The sequence below is a fragment of the Bubalus kerabau genome, chromosome 10, assembly GCF_029407905.1.
Source record: "Bubalus kerabau isolate K-KA32 ecotype Philippines breed swamp buffalo chromosome 10, PCC_UOA_SB_1v2, whole genome shotgun sequence".
Lineage (NCBI taxonomy): Eukaryota > Metazoa > Chordata > Mammalia > Artiodactyla > Bovidae > Bubalus > Bubalus kerabau.
The window spans coordinates 16,665,883-16,690,503 of NC_073633.1; the positions used below are offsets into that span (position 1 = coordinate 16,665,883).

Sequence of the window (24,621 nt, forward strand, 5' to 3'; positions counted from 1 at the left end):
CCATTTTTGTTTTCTATAAAAAAGGCTGAATAGAAATACCCAGCATATATCATCCAAAATGTTTAATATTTATAAACATACAGGGGAAAAGTCCTGATGGTAGACATCAAAACTAACAGAGGCTTCCCATGGGTGGCAAGAAGATGAGTCATTTTTGTTTCTTCTTCTCTGTTTATACGAATTTGCAAAATGGATCTAATAGGAAAATAAACAAAGTAAATAGAGGAAAATGTGAAAAATAAGAAACCCTTAGCTTGAAGGATGACGGGAGGGGTTAAGTGAGAACACACCGCTTGCATTAAGCAGAGCCTCTTGTGACTTTTAATGCGGGGAGAGTTTTCTGCTCTCTCCCACCTCTTGCTTGACCCTCACCCAGCAACTCCCTGGAAGCATCCACCCCCAGCAGTGAGGGGCGCCACACGAGGAGGCACAGAACTTAACATGCCGGTGCTGGGAAGCTGGGTTGGCAATCCCAAGGCCCCGCCCTAGAATGCTCATTCTGGGGATAGTAGAAGGGCATGGCAACCCACTCCTGTATTCTTGCCTAGAGAATCCCATGGACAGAGGAACCTGGCGGGCTACAGTCCATGGATTCTCAAAGAGTCGGACACAGCTGAGCGACACTATGGAGCAAATGAGTCTAAGAGGTGGTTAAACAAGTTGAACAGGTTCTCAGCACAGGGCTGCTCAGGGGACTTGTCAACTCCAAGAGGGAGATTTATAGGCACTTTCCTGGTCTTATTTGACCATGGAAAAAAATTTTTTTTTCCAAGAATCATCTTTAGGGACTAATATTCTAAAAAAAAAACTCACTTTGGAAACCACGATCTAGTCCAACCCATTGGCCACTGGGGCTCACTAATCACCAGAATCACAGGATCACTTACATCTTGGCTTCTCACCCTTCTTCCTCCCTTTCAACTGTTGCAGAGATGTGGCCTGTGGCTTTTCTATCTAGAAGTTTCTCTCACACTTTCACCCCTACTGAGACATGGGCAAAAGTCAGAGGAGCTGGGCCAACTCAATACTCTAAAGACAGGTTAGTTCCAGGGCAGAGAGATCTGGAAACCAGTATTTCTGAGCCTGAGGAATCTCACCTCAATTGGGAGAGGAGAGAGTGGGCTGGTAACTACAGCCAGAGAGATGCACGGAAAGGAGGGCAGGGCGACTGGGAAAGGCTTTTGGAGAAACCTTTTCAAAATGTAAGAATCCGCAGGGTGGGACTTCCCTGGTGGCACAGTGGTTAAGAATCTGCCTGCCAATGCAGGGGATACAGGTTTGATCCCTGGTCCAGGAAGATTCCACATGCCTCAGAGCAACTAAGCTCATGTGCTGCAGCTCCTGAGCCTGGAAGCCACAACCGCTGTAACCAGAGTGCTAAAGAGCCTGTGCTCTCAGCCACAAAAGAAGCCACCGAAATAAGAAACCCACGTGCTGCAACCAGACAGCAGTTGGCTCATCGCAAATAGAGAAAGCCCACGCGCAGCAACAAAACCCAGCGCACCAATTAAAAAAGAAGCTATGGGGTGGCGGCCAAGTCACGAGACCAATTCCAAGACCAGGGATGCAAACGAGCCTCATGCCTTCTGGACATGCTCTGTGTATGTTTGGGCTTTCCCAGGAAGCCACAGGAGCGATCAGGTCCTGGGTCTAGCCTCTGCTTCTCCTCTGCCCTAGAAACCATTCCCTGGGATTGCTCCATTGCCTTTACCGGGAGAAAGGAGGGTGAAACAGAAAAGCTCTCCACAACCCAGTTATCAGATGCTGCACCCCACTGGATGGAACTGAGGGAAGAAGAGAAGTTATGTATCTAGGGTAGAAATTTCAGATGAACCTGCAAAGGGAAAGCCTCCCAGCAGCCTCCTGGCCTGAGCAAACTACAAACATCCAGCCAATGCCTCACTGTGTGGCCTTGGATAAAACACAGCTCCTCTCTGGCTCTTGGTCTCCTCCTCAATAAAACAAGTGGTTGGGCTACATATGCTCTGAAGTACTAGATCACTGCTCTTAACCCAAGCCCCATAGCTTGGTAGGTGGCTTTTCTCCTAGGGAGCAAAAACGTCTGGCCCAATTTCTCTTTGGGATGAGAAATGAGCTGAGCATCTGGTGGTGGTTGGCTCCTAAGTCAGTTTGGGCAAATGGAGCCACCTTGACTCTAAGGATCCCAGTTTCCAAGAACGTCCCAGAGCCCAACCTATCTGCCCTCTGGGAACCACTCCCCACTCCATTACAGGACACTCACCGAGGCTCCTCAGGCACTGTCACCTGGTCCTTCTCCCAAGTAATGACGGGTGTTGGCAGTCCTTCGATTTGGCACTGAAAGCGAGCCGTCCCGTTCTCCTCCACAGTCTGAGATTCTGGGTGCAGGGAGAAGCCTGCAAGGGCTGGGGATGAGGACAGTGAGAAAATACAGCGACAGGAGAGGGACACGAGAAAGGAGACCACAGTGAGCAAGGATGGTGAAACACACGTGCACACGGACACGGAGGGACACCAGGCGACAGAAACACGCACAGAGAAAATTCAGCCCGACGCAGACAGGCAGGCAGAGGGTAAGTGGTGATGACTGGTCAGATGAGTCCCCCTGCCTTACTCATGTCAGACTACAGTGTCTCCTCTGGCCTCAAAATTATGTCATGGTGATCTGTGCCTCCTAAGAGCCCCCCCAAGGGGTGGCTGGATGATGCAGCTCAGCTCCACACACTATGGGCATGGGGAGCACCGTTGTGCTCCTGACACTCAAGTCTCTCTGGTGGGCTACCTGGAGGAAAGCACAAGTCTAGACTCTCGAAGTCACAGGGAAGGAAAAAGAGGAGCAGCAGAAGAGTGGGGAAGATGTGAGACTATTGAACGGTGAGACAGATAATAGCAGGAAGGGACCCACTGAGCAGGACAGGAGGCAGGGAAAGGGCGGGTGGCTCAGGGACAAGCCTTTGTGCAAGTAACGAATGGCGGATCCCAGTTCCCACACCCCACGTCGTGTGGGTCTCAGCTCAGCCCCAGATGTAGCACTTACTGGCGAGCTTGACCACTGCAGCCTGGCTGGCCATCACCCCAAGGGGGCCATGGGCCAGGCAGGAATAGCTGCCTTCAATGACCTCTGAAGCCCCAGGGTCTGCCTCGTCAGCGCCATCTACTGTTGGCAGCTGGGACAGCCATAGGGAGCCATTGGGTAGCAGGCGAAGGTGCTTGTGCTCAGGGAGGGCGCCTCCATCCTTGCTCCACGTGACGCTGGTGGGGGGTCCGGTGGCAGCCACCCCCAGACTGCAGTCCAGCACCAGGGCTTGTTCTGGGCCCAGGATTACTTGCAGCGGCCCTGCTCCACAGCTCAGCGACACGGTCGTCTCCTGGAGCAATGGCTGCTCCCCTGCGTAGAGGAGGGACACCAGGGCCATCAGAGTGTGTCCTCCTACATCCCACAGCCTCCAGCTCCTGAGCCACTTGCACCAGGGTTGGGGACAAACCTCGGAGAAAGAGGGCTCATGAGGAAACCTGTGTCTGGATCCCAGCTCTGCCTCTGACTGTGATCTTGGGTCAACGGCTGCGCTTCATGCCCATCGTGCCCACCCCTCAGCCCCACTCAACTTCCTCATCCACAAAATAACACAGTTTTTAGCAAAATGTGGAAGCAACTCAAATGCCCAATCACCTGTGCGTGCTAAGTCGCTTCAGTCGTGTTCAACTCAGTGTGACCCTATGGTCCACCAGGCTCCTCTGTCCATGGGGATTCTCCAGGCAAGATAACTGGGATGGGTTGCCATGCCCTCCTCTAGGGGGATCTTCCCAACCCAGGGATCAAACCTGAGTCTCATGCATCCTGCACTGGCAGGCAGATTCTTTACCTCTAGCACCACCTGGGAAACCCAATCATTTGATGAATGGATAAATATATTACTCAGCTATCAAAAGAAATGAAGTACTGACATTTGCCTCAGAGGGAATAAACCTTGAAAACTTTATGTAAAGGGAAAGAAGCCAGTTATGAAATGCCACATATTGTATAATGTGATCTCATTTCTATGAAATGTCCAGAATAGGCACATCCATAGAGACAAGACCATAAATTCATGGTTGCCAGGGACTGGGGAGAGGGAAGAATGAAGAGAGATGGCTAAGGGATCTAAGGTTTCTTTTTTGGGTGCTGAAAATGTTTCTAGAATTAGATAGTGGTGATGGTTGCACAACCTTGTGAATAAACTTAACCCACTGATTTGTAGCCTTTAAATGGTGACTTTTGTGGCCTGTGAATTGCCTCTCAATTTAAAAAGACATAGTCATTTGTTCTTCAAAAGGCTGCCGTGAGAGGTCAGTGAGATGCTGTGTGCTAAGGGAGAGCGGCACAGTGGCTGACCTGGCTCAGTAATGTCATTCCCTCTCCTGGAATCCTGCAGATCGTCTCAACCATGATTGTCCAACCCACTTCTGCTGCAGCGACTGCAAGAGTTAAGCTCTCCTCCCTGCAGCTGATTCCTCCAGAGCCGCACAATGAGCCAGCACAGAACCCAGGCCTCCAACCCTCTGCAGATGCCCCAGAAGAGCCCGCAGCTCCAACACCACCCTGGCCACAAAGGTGGACAGCAGAGGAAGGGAGCCAGAGGTGAAGCAGGAGGACAACAGAGGCAGGGAATGCCATCCCAGGGTCAAGGCAAAACACCCAAATGCCAATGTTTATCATTTTAAGCAACATCTCAGCCAGGCCAGTAACCATTATTCACAGGGAAATGGTGTGTTCTCCCCATTGTATCTCCCACAAGGTTGGCCTGCTGCCTCCTTGTCCCATAGATGCTCCAAGGCTGAAGGCTCCCTTCTATCCTCTGGCCTGACACCTTGCTTAAAGGCACCATGGTGTGTCTGAGAGTGAGTCAGGGACAGAGGGGAAGACAATGGCCCATACTCATTACCAGGCAGGCCAGGGCTGACAGCGTCCCGTCAGGGGCATGCGGAAAGCACAGCGGTGGGGGACTCAGGCGACCCTCAGTTCTAGACCTGGACCTGTCACAGTCTAGCTGTGTGGCCTTGGGACTTTCTTGCCCCCACCCCCACCCTGCTCTTGTTTACTCAAACATAACAGGTGATGTCTGAGATTCTATGACGGCAGGATTGTTCAGTGAACTGGACACACCTATTCCTAAACTGATTTAGAGTATCATCTAAATACTGAGCTGTGCAGTGCTCAGTCACTTCAGTCGTGTTCGACTCTTTGCGACCCCATGGACTGTATAGCCCAGCAGGCTCCTCTGTCCATGGGATTTTTCAGACAATACTGGAGTGGGTTTTCAAGACGTCCTCCAGGGCATCTTCTCAACCCAGGGATCGAACCTGTGCCTTCTGCATCTCCTGCATTGTAGGCAGGTTCTTTACCCATTGAGCCATCTGGGAAGCCTGTATCATCTGCTACTGCTACTGCTAAGTCACTTCAGTCGTGTCCAACTCTGTGCGACCCCATAGACGGCAGCCCATATCATCTAGATACACACAAAAAACTATAGATACCTTCCACATCTAAACATGTGCACCCGAATCTCTGCTACACCTAGACACATATTTGCCAACACTTAAAGCCCTGAATAGGATCAAGACGGAGGGGAGAAGTCCTGACAGGTTGAGATACAGAGGCCAGGGCAGAAGCCAGGACACCGCTGTGGGAAGACAGACAGACAGAGGGGGTCTGAACGGGCCTCTCTGCCTTTCTTAAAGGCTCTGCAGGCACCTTCAACGACACAGCTGGTTTCAGCAGTACTAGAGGGTGCAGCCAGGAGAAGGCAGCACTTGCCCTCACCTGGCTTCCAGCCAAACTGGGGAAGGAAGCCACGAAGAGCACCTGATCCCAGGGCAGAAGATCAAGCTTCCAATCATGCTGTTCCACCTACCAGCTATGTGACAAGCCACTTCACCTCTCTGGGCCTCGGGTTCCACATCTGTAAAATGAAGGTGATACTATGGAGCCTGTGAGGATTCCACCAGATGATGGAGGGCAGGGCTCCAGTTCAAAGCCTAACAGGTATCAATCAAGGAATGGGAACTCATTCTTTAGAGGCACTTCATAAACTGGAGATCTCACTGGTGGCTCAGATGATAAAGAATCTGCCTGCAGTGCAGGAAACCCGGGTTTGATCCCTGGGTTGGGAAGATCCCCTGGAGAAGGGAATGGCAGCCCACTCCAGTATTCTTGCCTGGAGAATCCCAGGGACAGAGGAGCCTGGTGGGCTACAGTCCATGGGGTTGCAAAGAGTTGGACACGGCTGAAGACTAATACTTTGACTTCATAAACTTGAAGGGGATGTACAAATGCAAATCACTATTCTCAACATCCAGTCCCTTGTCTATCTGAGGCCCTAGATTCTGATGCAAACGCGGTGGGGGCAAGGCCAGCCTGGGCTGTCAGCCCAGCGGCTTCCAAATGCCCCATTCCAGCCGCCTCTGAGCAGTCGGTTTGAGTTTCAGGGAAGAAAAGCCCCACATGACTCGAATCCCTGAGCCCTCTGGCAGCCTCCCTACCCCGCAAAGCATGTCAGAGGCTTGGAAAATCCCCCGCCGTGGTGAACAAACAATGTGAACAGTTGGGGCCCCGAGCAGCTGCTGGGTCTGTCAGCAGCCTGGGCTCGGATGGGCAGGATGGCGGCCAGAGGGGCCGTGGCTGGCTAGGGAGCCCAGAGAAGGCTCCAATTCCTTCCTGAATATTCATGGATCAGCAGATGTCTGGCTGCCCCACCTCAGAGGAGCTCAGCACCCAGCAAGACCAGGCGGCAGTGGAAACCAACAGGGATGTAGATGTGGGGAGAACTCGGGGTCCCGGGGGGTACAGGACTGTGCCAGGAGTCCAGGTCAGCTCACGTTAATGAAAATATGTGCAGAGCCTGAGACTGCTCATTTTATAGACAGGGAGGGGCCCAACTGAGGCCCAACAGGGGAGGGGCTCGCCTCTCTGGGAGATAGTCTGGGGAAATTGTCCTTCTTGGACATCCCAGGGGTGAACCCAGCATCAAGGAGAGAGCTGCTCCCAAATAAGAGGAGGTTCTTTCTGCCTCAGGGCCCAGCCCAACTTCTGTGCCCAGGACATGTGGATCCTTAGGGCACTCAGCTCAGCTGCCACATCCCTCCATGAAGTTACCCCTGTTCCCCGCCAAGGAAGGTTTTTCCTGGGTCTCACAGAATGCAGCCACTCAGAGGTCCCCTACCCATCCTTCCTCTTGCCTAAGACAGACCATGGGATGTGGTGGGACCAGCCTTGGCCTAGAGTCAGAGTCCTAGGCGCATCGTGTGTTGTATGACCTTGGTCCGTTTTCCTCCTTTCAGGTTCCATTTCCCTAGTTTTAAAATGAAGAGCTGCCACAGTTCTCGTTTTCACCAAAATTCTCCCAGCAGTAGAGGAAATCAGACCCAGGAGGCTTACTGACCACCTGAAATGCTTTTATTTTGAAACCTCTGGCCCATTTTGCATCCTATTCTGCTACACAGCAGTGTTAGCTTTCATGTAAATGTGGCTCCTACACCACCAAATCTTTTTGCATAAAGTGATGCTCCGGAGAGTGGGCAGTGTTTGCCCAGTGGTTTCATGGCCCCCCCTTTCCCACCACCCCCAGCCCCTCCCATGAGCACTTCTCAGCCCTCCCTCTCAGGCCAGGGCGGACAAAGCCGACACTTGCTGTGGCCAGCTTTCTGCTCGAGGGGTTCTCCCTCCCCCACAAGCCCTTCTCCTCACTCTTCCGGGTGGGGAGGGGGGGACCCTGCTGGGGATACAGAGCTTCTATGCTCAGGAGCCCCAGGACCATCTCTCAGTCTCCTTTTTCTGGCATTATTTTACCCACTTGCAGGATAAATTAGATTTTATGAGGCCAATTAGGACCCAGACAGAAAGGAGATTCGCTGCTGAGCCCTGGGGCCAACTCCGTGCTGTTCTGCAGGATTTGTGGGGGCCTGGCATAAGCCAGGGTTCCGTTCCTCAGTGAACTTTCAGAAAAGAGGATGGGGGAGTGGGGGGAAGAAGGGGGACAAAGCTGAGATGCTGCCTTTGTTAAGGCAAGAACTTGCCACAAACATCAATGCCTTGTCATTTTTGAATTTCAGGGCCCAACAGATTTATTACTTGTTTTCAGTCTACAAGGGCAATTCTCCATGACACCAACACCACTCTTTCCCAGGAGACACAAGTCAGTTTCTTCCAGAAACCTCCTTCCCCACTCCCCACCTTGGCCACCTCCCAGACCACACGCTAAGCCCCTCCCACAACAGCTAAGCCCCTCCCACAACAGCTGGGAAGAGAGCCTGGGAGGGTTGCCTGGGATGCGAGGAAGACAGCATTCCCTTCAGGTGTGATCCTGCGGAGTCAGGCTCGGCCCCAGCAGACTTGACAGCAAAGCCACGCTCAGCTTGACTGGCCTACCTCCTGCTTCCTGTCACGCGGAGCCCCCAGCAGACCAAACCACTTCCTGTTCTCGGAAAGCACTGCTGCTCCGTCTTCCCTCAGTAGCTGTGCCATCCCGGGGTCTGACTTCGACGCCGCTCCTTTTTCTGCCCCAGGTACCTGAGCCATTGCAGTTAGCACGGCAGATTTCTGACTTGCCTATCTCCCCAGCAAGGCAACAAGTTTGAGATTATCGTCCTGGTCAGCGTTCCCTAGGACCTAAAACACTGTCTGGCACACAGCAGGTGCTCAATAAATAGTCCTTGAACAGATGAGAGGACAGGCAGAGAGACTCGCAAGAGGACAAGACACAGAGCCCCTTGTGCTTTTCCAAACATCCATTTCCTTATCTGGAAAAATTATAGGAACTCCCTTCAGGGCTGGGGATGATGTGAATAATACACGTGGGAAAATGCCTAGCATAGCATGTGCCTCCTATGAGATATCCAGCAAAATGCTGAAAATGCACCAAGGCAGGGAATTCCCTGGCAGTCCAGTGGTTAGGACTCTGTGCGTTCACTGCCGTGGGCCAGAGTTTCACCCCTGATCAAGGAACTAAGGACTTAAGATCGTGCAAGCTGTCCGGCACAGCCAAAAAAAAAAAAAAAAAAAAAAAAAGCCCAGAGACAAAACAGCAAACTCACATTCAAAGAAATTCTGTACTTAAACATTACCAGGACCGGGGAGCTCATTACCTCACCTCTGCTGCTATATGGAAGGTCCGATTAAAAATACCTTCCTTGTGTGCTCACCTTTGTCTCTCTTATGCTCCATTCATTTGCCAGAGCTCCAAGCTATGTGCAAGGTAAGTGAGCCCCTTATGAAGCCATCTGGAAGTCTTGACTCTGCACCAGCTTGTGTGTTCAGGTTTGCACCTGAGAGATGGCTTCCTGAGCCTCTGCTTCCCAACCCCAGGGACCCCACAGCCCCTCAAATCCAGACAATGCCTCAGCAGTGAGGCAGTAGTAGCTGGCAGCCCAGCCAGCCCCGAGCACGAGGATTCCATTTCTTTGCATGTCAGGCCAGATCATCCTCTCTGGTTTTCTTCTCTCCCCACAGCTGCCATCCCCTGTCTCTGACCAGGCTGGGGCTGGGGTCCTCCCCCATCAGAGCCACTCTTTCTCTTCCTCCCCTGTGACCCGGGGAGCTGGGAGCCCCTAGGCCTGCTTGGAAATAACATCTGTTCTGCATCTGGAATTCTGTGTCAAGTCTGGTTCCTGTATCTCAGAAAGAGTGGAGGCAGAACAGGAGGCAGTGGGTGGGGAACAGTGGATTCCAGGGCCCAGGCCCAGACACATGAAGTGAGGGGGATAAGCCCCAAGTTGTTGGTAACTTTGCATGTGAGGGGGAGGGGTGAAGAGAGACTGAACTCGGGTTTAATGTGCACCAAATCCCGGGAAGGCATGGCTACTCCAATAGCCAGGAGATTGGTTACAGTCCCAGTTCAGTCTCCATCCATGTAACTCTGGGAAGTCACTCAGTTTTCTCATCTGCAAAATGAGTTCATGCTAAAAGTATTTCTAAGTTCTCCTTAGTGCTGACCTTTGAAGACTCATTGTGAGATTAATCAACTTGAAACTTATGATTAACTGAAGTGAAGTGAAGTCTGACTCTTTGCGACCCCATGGACTGTAGCCTACCAGGCTCCTCAGTCCACAGGATTTTCCAGGCAAGAGTACTGGAGTGGGTTGCCATTTCCTTCTCCAGGGGATCTTCCCAACCCAAGGATCGAACCCAGGTCTCCCACACTGCAGGCAGATGCTTTACTGTCTGAGCCACCAGGGAAGCCTGAGCCATGACTAACTGAGCCATGAAAAAACATACAAGATCAATGAAAGTTTAACTGGATTGTTTAGATTCACTATTAATAGAGATTATGTTTGGGACTTGCTGGCGGTCCAGTGGTTAAGATGTCCCATTCCAACGTCAGTGGTATGGGAGCTAAGATTCCACATGCCTCTTAGCCAAAAAGCCAAAACATAGAACAGAAACAATACTGTAAGAAACTCAATAAAGACACTTTTCAAAAATGGTCCACATCAAAATAAAAAAATCTTGAAAAAAAATAGAGATTGTGTTTGACCTAGTTCCTAACCCCCAAGATGAGGTCAGAAAGGGCCACCCCAACACTCCAACTGATGGAGGTTGGCCTCTGAGCCTCTGGGATGAGAAAGGGATGGGAGGTGGGAGTTTCCTGGTGAGAAGAAAGCAGCTCACCTATTCTTAGAGCCCTCCTCCTGCTGACCTCTTGCGTCACCACCCCCTAAATTCTGCTTGTGGTGAAAACAGAGCACTGGGCATCCCACCACCACTCCCAGGTAGGATCCCATTCACATCAACACTTCCCCAGTTCCCAACCCCTGACCAGAAGTGTGCTGGGGAGACAGGCAGTCAGTCTTGACTCCAACATGTCAAGGTGGCTGAAGTGTCTATTATTTTTCACTTCTCCCTCCCTCACTCTCTACAAACTCCCTGAAACGATCATGCTAATTCTACTCTAGAATCCAGCTACTTGGCCATTCCAATTGCCACTACTTTAGTTACCACCACCCTCTCTTCTGGATTACTACCACAGCCTCCCAAGAAGTAGCAGCTTCCTGCCTCCATCCCATGCAATCATTCTCTACCTAGGTTGGAGTGAGCTGATGCAAAACAGATCTCAAAACCCTCCAGGGTTTCCCTGGTGCTCCGGTGGTTAACAATCCTCCCCGAAATGCAGGGGACACCATTTCGATCCCTGATCCAGAAAGATCCCACATGCTGAGGGGGCAACTAAGCCCCTGGGCCACAACTACTGAGTCTGCGCTCTGGAGCCAGTGAGCTGCAACTACTGAGCCCACGTGCCTAGAGCTTGTGCTCCACAAGAAGGGAGGCCCCAGCAGTGAGAAGCCCACACACAACTAGAGAGGAGCCCCCAATGTCCGGAACTAGAGACAGCCCACAAGCAGCAACGAAGACCCAGAGCACAGAACAATAAGTAAATATTTTATAAGAAAAACAAAAAACGAACAAACAAAAAAACCCCAAGGACTCATTTGGGTTCTCAGGCCAGAAACCCTGGTGGGGCTTATAAGCCCCTTCATGAGTTGGATCCAGCTCCATTTTCAGCCTTCTCTTTTTGACACTCTGTGGCCCCTGGCCCATTCTTCCTTAACCTGCCCCACCCTCATGCCTTGCACTCTAAACTCCAGCCAGATTTAGTTTCATTCGATGGTCTAAAGAAAGTCACTTCTGAGCGTTTGCACGTGCAGTTCTCTCTGCAAAACTCTCCCCACCATCGCTCTCCTTCCGTGCTAACTGACCCTCTGCACAGAGCTCTAGTTTTCACTACTTCCTGAAGGAAGCCTTTGCTGACTACCTGTCAGTCTCCTCCTTATTTACTATATCCAGGCGCCGGTCACATGCTAGCCAAAACGAGTACTCAGTAAATATTTGTTGAATAAATGACCTCCATCCAGATGGGGCTGGCTAGTCAAACTCTAGCCTGGGGAATGTCCCCAGGACTGAGAAGATTTGCACACTCAAAGGATTTAGCACTGAGGACCGGCAGCGCAGTAGCTTCAGCCAAGCACACTGCTGCCAAGGGAGCCCCAGCTCGGCCTTGTGCACTCGGAGTCCGGAGAGGCCAGGTCTCCGAGGCAAACTGAGCCCCTGGCGGGAGGCCCCACCGCTACTCCATAATGCTCGATTGAGTGCAGTTCCCAGTCCTGACTCCGCTTGGCTGGATGATCCCGACCCCGGTCTGGATCTCTGAGAAGAGGGTGGGTACAACTCTTCGTTAATCCCTAGGCCTCCAGAAGCACAGACGCCTCTCTGGCACTTCCCCGCACCCCACCTGACAACCCCAGACCCCCCACTACCCTGGCCCAGAGGCCGGGACCCTGCCCCCAGGCGGCCTCCTGCCGGGTCCGCAGTCGGGTCTGAAAAGGGGCGTGTCTTTGTAGGGAGCTAGGGGGTCCGAGTAGTTCCTGATACTTTCCCACCCGCTGTTTGGGTTTCCTGGAGAAGGGCCGGGGCGGGCCAGGCGGAGGCTCCTTCCCCCCTCCGCCGTCCCTGCCTCCCTCCCACGTGGCCTGGCTGAGTCTCTCTGGAAAGCCGCAGCAGCTGGAGAGAAATCCCCCTCCCCACCCCCACCTCCAAGTCCCTCCCCGACTAGCCCCGGACACATCCTCAGCTCCCCGCTAGGCAGGGAAGGCAAGGACTAGGCGAACAAAGCGGGCAGCCCATCCCCCTCCCCAGCGCTCCCAACCACCTTCCCCCTGGGCCGCCCCCCAAACGCACACAGGGCCGAAAGGGAGCGGGCCGGGGTAGAAAAAGGCTCCCTTAAGCATAGACACTTGGGACTTCGTCACCCCATCCCCAGCCCTTTCTCCAGCTAGGACAACTCTGGAGAGTTACCTACCCCCAATGCGCACTGTGCTGGGGGGCTGGAGGAGGCCTTGCTGACCTCGTTAACCCTTTTCAGATGTGTCCCTCGGGGGTGGGGCAGAAGTGACACGCGTCCCAGCCCGACAGCGAGTATTGGACTCGTCCACGAAAGCAACTGGTTCCTGCCCCCTCCCCCAGCCCACTTCGGGCCTCGGGTTTGGGGGGGAGGCAACAGTCCCCCGCTCCCCCCCGCAACCAGCCTCAGGGACACACCCACTGGACAAAGTTGAGTATTTTATCACAACTATCCCCAGTCAAATCCGGAATCTCCTACTCCTGTCCCCCCACCAAGGGCAAGGACACTCCCCAAAAGCCAAGGCCAAATATTAGCTCAGTGCCATGAACACAATTACACACAATCTCAACACACACCCCTCTTCTTTCACACTCCCAACCCGGAGACGCGCGCGTACAAGGCAGTACCCGCCCCGCACAAACCACCGGCACCGCAGCCACTGCCCGCGATGCCACGCAGCGATCGGCCACGCACTGCGGACCTGTGCGCCAGGCAGAAGCCCCCTCCCCACCCTCTGCGCGCGCGCGCGCGCGCACACACACACACACACACACACACTCGTACGCTCACTCCGGACTCCACAAACCAAGGACATACACACCCCCTACGGACAAGTACGCGCCGCGAACGCGACCCGCCGCGGCTCGCGGACCCCGGAGCGCAGGCATCACCGGCACAAGGGCGCGCAGCCGGCGCCCCACGGTCCCCATTCGTTCGGGACTCGGGGCGCGGCGGCCCCACAGCCCCACGCAGCCCGGGGCGCACAGTCACCCCGCAGGCGCTCCCGCCGCTGCCTGGGCGCCCGCCCTTACCGCGCGCGGTCAGCAGGCAGAAGGTCAGCGCGATGAGCCCGCTGCCGCGGCCAGCGTCCCCCCGCGACATGGGGCCGGGCCCGGGCTGCCGCCGCCGCCGCCTCCCCGCGCCTCGGCCGCCGCCGCCGCCGCCGGGGGAGGGCGCGCCGGGCGTCAGTGGCCCGGGGAGGCGCGGCGCCGCGGGCGGGGGCGCGGCCTCGGGGGCCCGGGCCTGAGCGGGGGCCGGCGCGGGGGCCGGGGCTGCTGCCGCCTCGCCCGCCCCTCCATCGCCATCTTGGGCGAGCCGCCCAGGCGGGGGCGCCAGGCGAGCGCGGCCGGTCGAGCCCCGCCAGGGACCCTGGCCCCGTGCTGTGACCTGCGCCTCGCGGGTGCTCCGCCCTGCTGGGGTCTGCGCGCGTGTGCCTCGCCGGCTCCGGGTCGCCATGGGCCCCCCCATTTGGGCAGTTGGTTTCTGGGTCTGTTTGTCTCTTCGTCTCTGTCTCGGGATCTCTTTCTGCCCCGATGTCTCTCTTTCTTTTCTCTGCAGCTGCCTCAGGGTCTCCAACGTCTGGGTTCCAGGCTCAGTGGAGGCAGATTCAAGGCCTTGGTTTCTGTCCTGATAACCCCATCTTGCCATTTGAGCCAGTCCATTCCAGCCCAGGTCCTGGCCTGAATCCTCCTTAGTTTCTCCACCGACAGACCCTCTGGGGACACGACGGTTCCCTCCTCATCTCCATTTCCACTGCCGTAACAAACTGATGACTTCTGTTGACCTTTTGGTCTTGGAATAACCAGCCCCAGCAGGGCATTTACGCTACTCCAAGCATTGCCACAGGCTTCCCAGGTGGCTCAGTGGGTGAAGAATCCTCCTGCAGTGCAAGAGATGCCGGTTCAATCCTTGGGTCAAGAAGATCCCCTGGAGGAGGGCATGGCAACCCACTCCAGTTTTCTTGCCTGGAGAATCCCATGGACAAAGGAGCCTGGTGGGCTACAGTCCATAGGATCACTAAGAGTTCGACAAGACTTAGTACCCATGAACATGCAAGCCCTGCCATACTTGCACCTCTCTGCAGCCCTGGGAGAGACAAGGAAGGTTTGATTGCTCTCATCTTACATGTAGGGAAACTGAGGCTGGAGGAGGCAAAGTGACTTGCCTAAGGAAACGAGGCCAGGGAGTAGCAGATACAAGACCTGAACTCTGGTTTTCTGACTCCAGGAGGTCATTTCCCACTCACAATTTCAACTGTGTGTTCTGTGTCCTAGCTAGACTGGTTGTCTTAGAATCCCAGTCACTTCTTTCTCTAAAGCCGGGGATTCAGTGGTCAGGCTAAGGTGAAGTACAGACAGAATTTAAGGTCATCATTAGAAATGACCTATTTAAGGTCATTTCTAAGACCAAGATGCCATGGTTCTTCATCTCTTTGTCTCCATGACTTAGAGCTCTTTTGTCTCTGTACCCAGTGTGTACCGTACCCATCTGTTGCTAATTAACCCTTGATAATGACCAGCACTTTGCAGGTCCAGTGGAATTTAGCATTTATTCATTCACTGCCAAGCCCATCAGTAGCATTTGACTTAGCCCATCACTCCTACTTGTTTCTCTTAGTGATCTCATCTGGTCATCAAAGCTGTAAATTAAATCTTTATGCTGAAGATGCCTACATTTATATCTCAGCCTGCACCATCTCTCTTGAACTTCAGACTTGTGTATCCAGCTACCTGCTCAACATTTCCATTGGCCAATGTGCATCTCACCTTTAACGTGTCCAGGGAATTCCCTGGTGGTCTAGTGGTTAGGATTCTGTGCTTTCACTGCCAGGAGCACAGATCAAATCCCTGGTGAGGGGGACTAAGATCCACGTAAACTGCAAGGATTAAAACAAAACAGCAACAAATTTAACATGCCTAAAACTGAGCTCTGACCTTCCCTATTAAATCTGCTTCTCCCCCAGTCTCCCCATCTCAGTTCCTAGCGGCTTCATCGTTCCTGATGCTCAGGTCAAAAGCCTTGGAGCCATCCTTGACTCTTCACCATCCCATCTTTCACACTTCACTTTCCTGCTACTACCTTCAACCAAGCACCATCATCTCTCACTAAATTGTCACAATTGCCCTCTCACTCGTCCCCCTTCAGTCCTTGTCCCCCTTCAGTCTTTTTTCACTATAGCATCCAGAGTGATCTTATTAAAACAGGGATGAGATCATGTCGCTTCTCTGCTCAAAACCCACCAGTGCCTCCTAGCTCAGAGCAAAAGCTGGAGTCCTTCATATGACAGGAAAGCCTATCTGATCTGGAAGGCCGTTCCACCTCTCTGACCTCTCCTCCAATGCCATTCTCCCCAGCTCACTGCCTCTCCAGTCACATCAGCCTCCTTGCTGTAACTTGATCGCAGCCAGTCCCCTACTTCCAGCCTCTAGACCTTTACTCAGCTGGTGCAGGTCTGGAGCTCTGTCCCCCACATCTCATATCCTCACAAGCCCCCCCACTCTGCCTGTGTCTCCATTTTTCTAACATGCTCTGTACGTGCTAAGTCGCTTCAGTTGTGTCCTACTCTTTGCAATCCTATGGACTGTAGCCCACCAGGCTCCCATGTTCATTGGATTCTCCAGACAAGAATACTGGAGTGGGTTGCCATGCCCTCCTCCAGGGATCTTATCTCCATGCCCTGCATCTCCTGTATTGCAGGCAGATACTTTATCCCTGACCCACTTGGGAAGCCCCTCTAACATCCTATTTTACTGATTTCATTTATAATCTGTCCTCCCAACCAGAATGTGGGCTTTGTGAGGACAAGGATTTTCACTGGCTGGGTTCACTGCTGAATTCTAAGCAGTGAACCAGTATCGGACACTGTGTAGATGCCAGGGGGCCAGGATAAGATACAAGTCACTGCCTAGGGAGACAGATGTGTCCTAAGTGGCATGGGGTGGCCGGGAGAATGGGAATACGAGAAGGAGGGACTAACTGTGTGTGGTGGGGGGCTGGGGAGTAGTTGAGGAAAAAGCCTTCACAGAACTGTTAATTGTTAGGAATGTTTGACCAAGGTCTTGACAGTTTAAGGAGGGTACAGCCTTGTTGGGGTAGGAACAGCCATGGTGGGGGAGGAAATGCCCTATGCAGAGGCCCTGTTGCATGAGGACACAAGAAGCGGCACATGGATTTTATCAATGTTATTTGAGGAGAAGTACTTCCCAATAGATCCTAACATCTTTTCTTTCACATTTCAGAAATAAAACTCAAAATTTGTTTTTTTTTCACTTTAGCACAAAATGCAATCACTAAATGAAGGCAATATTTATCTATTTATCTATTTTCGATCCTATAACATATGATTAAATTTCAATGTACATTTGGTCCCCAAATTTTATATATCATCTTGTTTGTTGACAGATCATATGTTTTTGCAATTAATTTAAAACTAGCGCCCATCACTTCTTTGATAGGGAAGAGTGTTTTTTTAATCATCAGTTTGCTGCTGCTAAGTCGCTTCAGTCATGTCCGACTCTGTGCGACCCCATAGACGGCAGCCCACCAGGCTCCCCCGTCCCTGGGATTCTCCAGGCAAGAACACTGGAGTGGGTTGCCATTTCATTCTCCAGTGCATGAAAGTGAAAAGTGAAAGTGAAGTCACTCAGTCAGGTCCGACTCTTCGCCACCCCTTGGACTGTAGCCTACCAGGCTCCTCTGTCCATGGGATTTTCCAGGCAACAGTACTGGAGTGGGGTGCCATTGCCTTCTCCATCATCAGTTTACTTAAGTACTTTAAAATTGTCTTAACAATATACTGTTACAATTTTTTTTTTCTTAAATAACTTTCTTGAGACAGTCTGTGACAGAGGTAACATTGTGGGGACAGGTCAATGTAGGGAGCTAGAGACTGGGAAAAGGCTAGAAGACCATAGTTTCTATTAATTTGGCCAGTTGGGTGGAATGTCATTAAATAAAGAGAATAGAGGGACGATCTGGACAGAGGAGATAATTTGTTTTTTAACATCTTGAGTGTGAGGAGCTTTCATGCCCTGACATCCAAGTGAAAGATATTAAAATCTTGGAAACACCGTTTTGATCTGAGCAGAGAGATCAGAACCAGAGAAATTATTCTGTGAGCTGGTACTTCTATCAGTGCATCTAACACACTTTATTATAATATACTTCATTAAGTTGTCTGGCTCTACTGCCATACAGTAAGTTCATTACGGCAGGAACCATATGTATCTTGTTATTTTCCTGGGATCCAACACAGTGTGCAGTATATAGTAAGACCCCAGTGAATGCTTCTTAAGTGAATGCTTAAAAAAAGTTACTCTTTTGTCATTTACTATGCAAAAATGCAGAGAAGGCAACGGCAACCCACTCCAGTACTCCTGCCTGGAAAATCCCATGGACGGAGGAGCCTGGTAGGCTGCAGTCCATGGGGTCGCTGAGGGTCGGACACTACTGAGCGACTTCCCTTTCACTTTTCCCTTTCATGCATTGGAGAAGGAAATGGCAACCCACTCCAGTGTTCTTGCCTGGAGAATCCCAGGGACGGGGGAGCCTGGTGGGCTGCCATCTATGGGGTCACACAGAGTCGGACACGACTGAAGTGACTTAGCAGCATGCAAAAATGACCAGAGTTTTAAATCACTAAGGAAGTTGTCAAGAGAGCGTATTACTGTGAAAGGGATTTGAGCATCATAAAGCATTGGCAAGCATTTGCCTGAGTAATCTCTAAGATCTCAGTAGATTCTATGATCCTAAATTAATCATTTATGGAACACTTGCTCTGTAGGACCAGCAGTGGGAGTCTGTGGCGTTCGCATCATTCTAGAATAAATACCAGAATCGATGACTGCAGTGAGTTTTAAAGTACAGTCGTCCCTTGTCTCTCAGTATGTGTGGGGGATTAGTTCCAGAACCCTCCATGGATACCAAAGTCCGTGGATGCTCAAGTCTCTTATATACAGTGGGGAAGGATTTGCATATAACATTTACATATAACATCCCATACACTGTAAATCATTTCTAGATTACTTGTAATGTCTAGTACAATATAAATGCTATATAAATAGTTTTAAATACAATGTAAATGCTATGTGAATAGTTGGCAATGGGTGGAAAATTGAAGTTTTGTTTCTTGGATCTTTCTGGAACTTTTTTTTTTTTAATTTTCATCTGTGGTTTTTTGAATCTGCAGATATGGAGCCCACAGGTATGGAGAGTTATACCAGTTCTTTGACATCCCTCCCTTCAGGTAATCTCCTTCCCCTGCCTTTGAATATAGTGACCTTAGTGACTCATTTCTAAAGCACTGAATGTGGTGAGGGTGGTACTACATGGCTTCTGAGATGTGTCCAAAAAAAGATGCAGCTCCCACCTGGCTTTCTCCAGACGGCACGTGCCTTTGGATCCCTGAGCCATCAGGTAGGAAGTCTGGCCACCCTGAAGTTGCCATGCTGGAGAGTCCATGTGGGGAGACCTTATGGAGATGGGGGTGCTAGAGGAGCCCCAGTTGTTCCAGCCCAGAAGCCAAAGGTGTGAGGAAACCTTCCCATGTCCACCCCCAGCTCCTGTCTGACCGACCACACCACATAGGAGATCCTGAGACCAGTTAACCCCCAGCACTGCGAGAAATAGTAATAGTAACACGTGGTTGTTGTCTGTGTTTTGCACCGTTAATTTTGGGATGGTTTGATATGTATTACCAGATAACCAGAACACACGCTCGGGTCTTTACTGGGTTGGGTTCACTACTAGAACCACTCTCTGCTTCTTTCATACATCCCCTTTTGAGGAAGATACTAAAGATAAATATGTTTAGAATATCTTCACTCTTCACATTTAAAACCATCTCCCACAGGACGCCTCTGCTCATGTCCTCTGAGCCAGGGGGATGGGTGGGTCTTCTCACCCTAAGATATCTTTTCATGTCTTTCTTATCAACAGATGCTAACAGATTTGTGAAATTATGGGATATTTTCATTTTTCCTTTGTGCTTTTCTGTTTGTTTGTTTTTTTTTTTTGCCAAATTGTCTACATTGAACACATATTATTTTTGTAAAGAGAAATAGTAAATGTAACTAAGGAAAAAATACATCAGTTAAGGAAGATGAGAAAGTTCTGAAGATAAAATAGTGGTGATGGTTGAACAACAGTGTGAACGTATGGAATGCCACTGAACTGTATGCTTAAAATGTCTGAAATGGTGAATTTTGTTATGTATAGTTTACCAAAATGGAAAAATATATACAATTCTGTAAAACTCGACTTGAGTCTCAGCTCCTTCAACGTTACCTTCCAGATATCACCAATCCAAACCTATTAAACTCATTAAATATCTGAAATGCTGTATATTGGCAATGAAAGTGTACTTTAAAAAGAAAACATTGGAAATGTTAGCAATTAAAACAAAAAATATCAGTGGAAAGGTGACTAGTTTGGGATTGACTTTGTAATAAATACATACACTTTTTAAAAAATTACTATTAAAAAAATCATTTTATTTACTTATTTTTTGCAGTGCTAGATCTTCATTTGGAGAAGGCAATGGCACCCCACTCCAGTACTCTTGCCTAGAAAAGCCCATGGATGGAGGAGCCTGGTAGGCTGCAGTCCATGGGGTCACTAAGAGTCAGATACGACTGAATGACTTCACTTTCACTTTTCACTTTCATGCATTGGAGAAAGAAATGGCAACCCACTCCAGTGTTCTTGCCTGGAGAATCCCAGGGACGGACGGGGGAGCCTGGTGGGCTGCCGTCTATGGGGTCACACAGAGTCGGACATGATGGAAGCGACTTAGCAGCAGCAGCAGGTCTTCGTTGCTGCATAGACTTTTCTTTAGTTATGTTGAGCAAAGGCTACTCTCTGGTTGCTGTGAACAGGCTTCTCATTGCAGTGGCCTCTCTTGCAGAGCACAGGCTCTAAGCTGAGTGGGCTTCAGTAGTTGCGGCTCCCAGGCCCCAGAGCACAGGCTCAGTAGTTGTGGCTCACAGGCTTAGTTGCTCCATGCCATGTAGGATCTTCCCAGATCAGGGATCGAATCCGTGTCTCCTGCACTGACAGGCGGATTCTTTACCACTGAGCCACCAGGGAAGCCCATACATACACTAAAAAAAAAAAAAAAAAAGATAATTATATAGATAAAACAAAGTTCTGCATGAATGAAAATGATTCAAAGTTTATTACAATACATGATTCATCTCTGAGTACATTTATGTAGTTATAGTGATGTAAACACTGAATATTGATCTAAGTAAAACTGCAGTAGAACTGCTCTATTGAAAAGATGAGGAGGGGAGGGTAAGTGATGTGTGTGCTTGGTGGAAATGGGAGGGAAAACAGCTAAATTCTAATCTTTTGTAGTGGGATACCACTAGATAATGAAATAAAACTGGAAAAAAGAATCACAGAGTAACATTACAAACATGTTATTTAGAGATTTTAGAACTTGACTCCTTAAGCTATGTGGCTATGTAACTATGATAGAATTAAAACTTACAAAAAGAGAAGATGATGCAAGTACTGTTCACATGGTGGCCCCCCTGCCCTGAGCCATCCTTCCTCCACAGCTTTCTACACCACCTTGCTGAGCCCAGCAGCTAATTCCTGCTGGAATCACTGCTCTTGGACACCCACTTGTGCCTAAGGCCACCTTGCCCCTGCAGGCCTGGGTTTGGAGTGGCTCTTTCTGTCCCCTTGTGTGGAGCCTCTGTACACCCAACACGGTGGGCTAAGACTGGCTCTCTCCTGAGGTCTCTGGAAGCTCCGCCTGTAGCTGGATATACTGACTGTGGCAGGATGCGAGCCCTGCCTTCTGCGGAACTGAAGGTAGGTGATGCTGGTCACACTGTCCACCTGTCTTTGGAAGCTGCACCCTCCATGCTGGAGACTGTGACCTCCCTCAGCCCCTGGGGGCCCGAGTCCTCCCCAGGTCCTGTCCTACCTAATAGCCTTTTTCCTCTTCACTTTCCCCGTTAAAGTATATATGTCTTAGGGGCTTCCCCGGTGGCTCAGTGGTAAAGAGTTCGCCTGCCAATGCAGTCCGCCTGCAATGCAGGAGACACAGGTTCCGTCCCTGACCTGCGAAGATCCAACACGCCTCAGAGCAGCTAAGCCCGTGCACCACAAATGTCGAGCCTGTTCTCTAGAGCCCAGAAACGGCAGCTACTGATCCCACGGGCCGTAATTACCAAAGCTTGTGCAACCTAGAGCTCGTGCCGTAATTACCAAAGCTTGTGCACTCTAGAGCTCGTGCTCTGCGACGAGTCACTGCAGTGAGAAGCCATACACAGCAAACAAGGGTAGCCCTCACTCTCCGCAAGTAGAAAAAAGCTTGCACAGCCTAACAAAGACCCAGCAAGGGCAAAAGTAAGTCGATAAAGTTAAAGTAGATCTGCTCATGACCCACCTTCTCTTCTGGTCTCTCAGACAAACTGAACCTGTGGAGGTGCAGCCAGCAGGAGAGGGGCAGGGGGCAGATGCACAACCCCTTGGGCTCTCACTGTTCAAGGCCCTTACAGCCCATCCCAGCACGCCCCTTCCCTATCGTAGCCCTCCCCGGCCACACTCAGCTTCCCGCCTTCCAGAGTGCCGGCTCCCAAACTTTATCTGCTTCATGCCTGTGAGGAAAGGATTCTTTGCCTAGAATGACTTACTCTCACCTGGAGAAACTCACTCCTTGACACCTAATCCAAATGCCACCTCCTCTGTGCAGCCCTACTTGACCATCCTCTTTTCTTTTTTAAAAAAATTTTATTTGTGTATTTCTTTTTGGCTGCTCTGGGCCTTCATTGCTGTGTGCGGGCTTTCTGTAGTTGTGGTGAGCGGGGGCTCCTCTTCATTGTGGAGCGTGGACTTCTCGTTGTTGTGGCTTCTCTTGTTGCAGCTCCTGGGCTCTAGGGTGCACAGGCTTATTTGTTCCAAGGCATGTGAGATCTTCCCAGACCAGGGATTGAACCAGTGTCCTCTGTACTGCAAGGTGGATTCTTAACCACTAGGAAGCCCTGACCATCCTCTTTGCCACTGCCCAGAGAAAACAGTCACTCATATTTGTTGAGTGCTGTGTGTCAGATACTGGGAATTCTGCATGCATTTTTTTCATACTGAAGTTCACAGCAACTCCATGAAGTAGTACCATTAATAACTCTATGTTATAGAAGAGGTGGCTGAAGCACAGAGAGGTTAAGTAACTTGCCCAAGGTCACACAGTAGGAAGTGATTCGGTGGGAGACAGGAAGACAGACTCTCTAGGTCAAAGCCCATTGTTCTAACTGCTGTTCTTCCCTGCCTCCTGGGGCTGGGGGAGCTCACACAAGACTCAGCACTCAACATCTCTCTTTGTACTGACCCTCTTTTATTTATACATCTATGTCCACTTCTGGACTGAGAACCCTTGGAGAGTAGACTGACTCCTCTGAGCATTCCCAGATCCCTGAATCCTTCAGCATGAGCCAGGTCATGGCAGCTGCTCAACTCATGAGCTTGCTCAAGATGAGTGAAGCCAGGAACAGCATTCTGCTTCTGCACTGTGACCTTGGACAAGGCACACAACCTCCCTGAGCTCTCATTTCTTTCTCTGGAGGAAGAAAAAAAAAAAAAGCAACCTGGTGGGCGGAGGGTATTAATACTGCATAACTAATCTTAGCTTACTATGAAGATCAAATTGAACATGATGCTGTCATGAGGAAATATAGTGTAAGCAGTGGGGCACTCACCATATAGGTGCTAGCAGTTGATATTCAGGGTTTCCTTGGTGGCCCTAAAGAACCAGTGTGCCAAGGCAGGAGACATAAGGGATATGGGTCTGATCCCTGAGTCAGGAAGATCCCCTGGGGAAGGACGTGGCAACCCCCTCCAGTATTCTTGCCTGGAGAACCTCCATGGACAGAGGAGCCTGGCGGGCTACAGTCCGTACAATCACAGAGTCAGACATGACTGAAGCAACTTAGCATGCAGCTGGTATTCAGAGGGAAATGTGTCAACTGCTCACAGGTAAAACATGTTATGCTAACAAGGGTCTTAACAGTTAATGATACCTTCATCCAAATTAATGTGTAATTCTGGAAGATCAGCCTTCAGTCAGGCCAATGAGAAGTATCTGAGGTCAAGGCAGAGCCTGGTCACCCCCATGGGAGGCTTCTGTCCCCACCCTCCTTACTCGTCCTGGAACCTGGTCTTCTCCCAAGGTCTCTGGGGCTGGCTCATGTTCCCCTCCCCCCCCAGCATCTAACTTCTCCCCATGGCTTGAGTCTGACAGCTCAGGTCTTGGAAAGCAGACTGCTCCCCTTGGCAGCCCTTCACTCCTTGGAGGAGATGAGGTCAGATCAATGGCAGCAATGCCAACTTGAACTTCATAAATCACTTCCAACATGTTGACCTCACCGCAACTCCGTGAAGAAGGTATTAGAACCCCACTGTAGAGTCCAAGGTTACAGAAGCCAAGGGCTTGCTCAAGAGCACAACTGCTGGACTCAAACACAAGTCTATCAGATTTCAAATATGCTAGTCTTTCTCATGCTCCCCCTTGTTTCTCTGGGCAAGTTCAGGGAGATTCATATCCAAGACCCACCCAGTACAGGCTTTCTGAGCTCAGCATGCGTCCCCAGAGGAACTCAGATTTCAGGCAAATTCCATATTTCCTTGATTCTAAGATGTATTCTTATTCAGTTTTATGTTTCTGATATGAAGATCATAAAAATGATAACATTTGAGATTTTAGGAAATTTAGAAGGACTCCTGGGGACCGCATTCAAGTGTCTCTTTCAGTTACCAACTGGTTCTGTGCCTTTGTCATTTTACTCGCCGGTACCTCAGGGAGTTGGCCTGATTTTTGGCACTGGCTCTGCCACTTCACAGCCATGTGGCTCTGTGGTCCTCTCCGGGATTTAGTTTCCTCATCTCTGAAATGATTGGAGGGGTCACTGATTTTATTTATTTAAATTTTTGGCTGTGCTGGGTCTTCACTGCTGTGCATGGACTTTCTCTAGTTGCAGTAGGCGGT

At 50.7% G+C, this 24,621-nt stretch overlaps 1 protein-coding gene across 3 annotated transcripts in view; it reads right to left on the bottom strand.

Annotated features, from left to right (window-relative positions):
• The window catches only part of IGDCC4 (immunoglobulin superfamily DCC subclass member 4), a 39,312-nt gene extending 25,486 nt beyond the window's left edge, over window positions 1-13,826 (bottom strand). The window contains exons 1-3 of one of the 3 annotated variants that reach the window (XM_055536725.1): window positions 13,661-13,826; window positions 3,017-3,367; window positions 2,243-2,384 (exon numbers count right to left, since the gene is read on the bottom strand). In XM_055536725.1, coding sequence (XP_055392700.1) covers window positions 2,243-2,384; window positions 3,017-3,367; window positions 13,661-13,730 — 563 coding nt within the window. In that variant the 5' untranslated portion in view covers window positions 13,731-13,826. The other 2 variants (XM_055536723.1, XM_055536722.1) reach the window with 2 other exon arrangements.
• Between the last annotated feature and the right edge of the window lie 10,795 nt (window positions 13,827-24,621).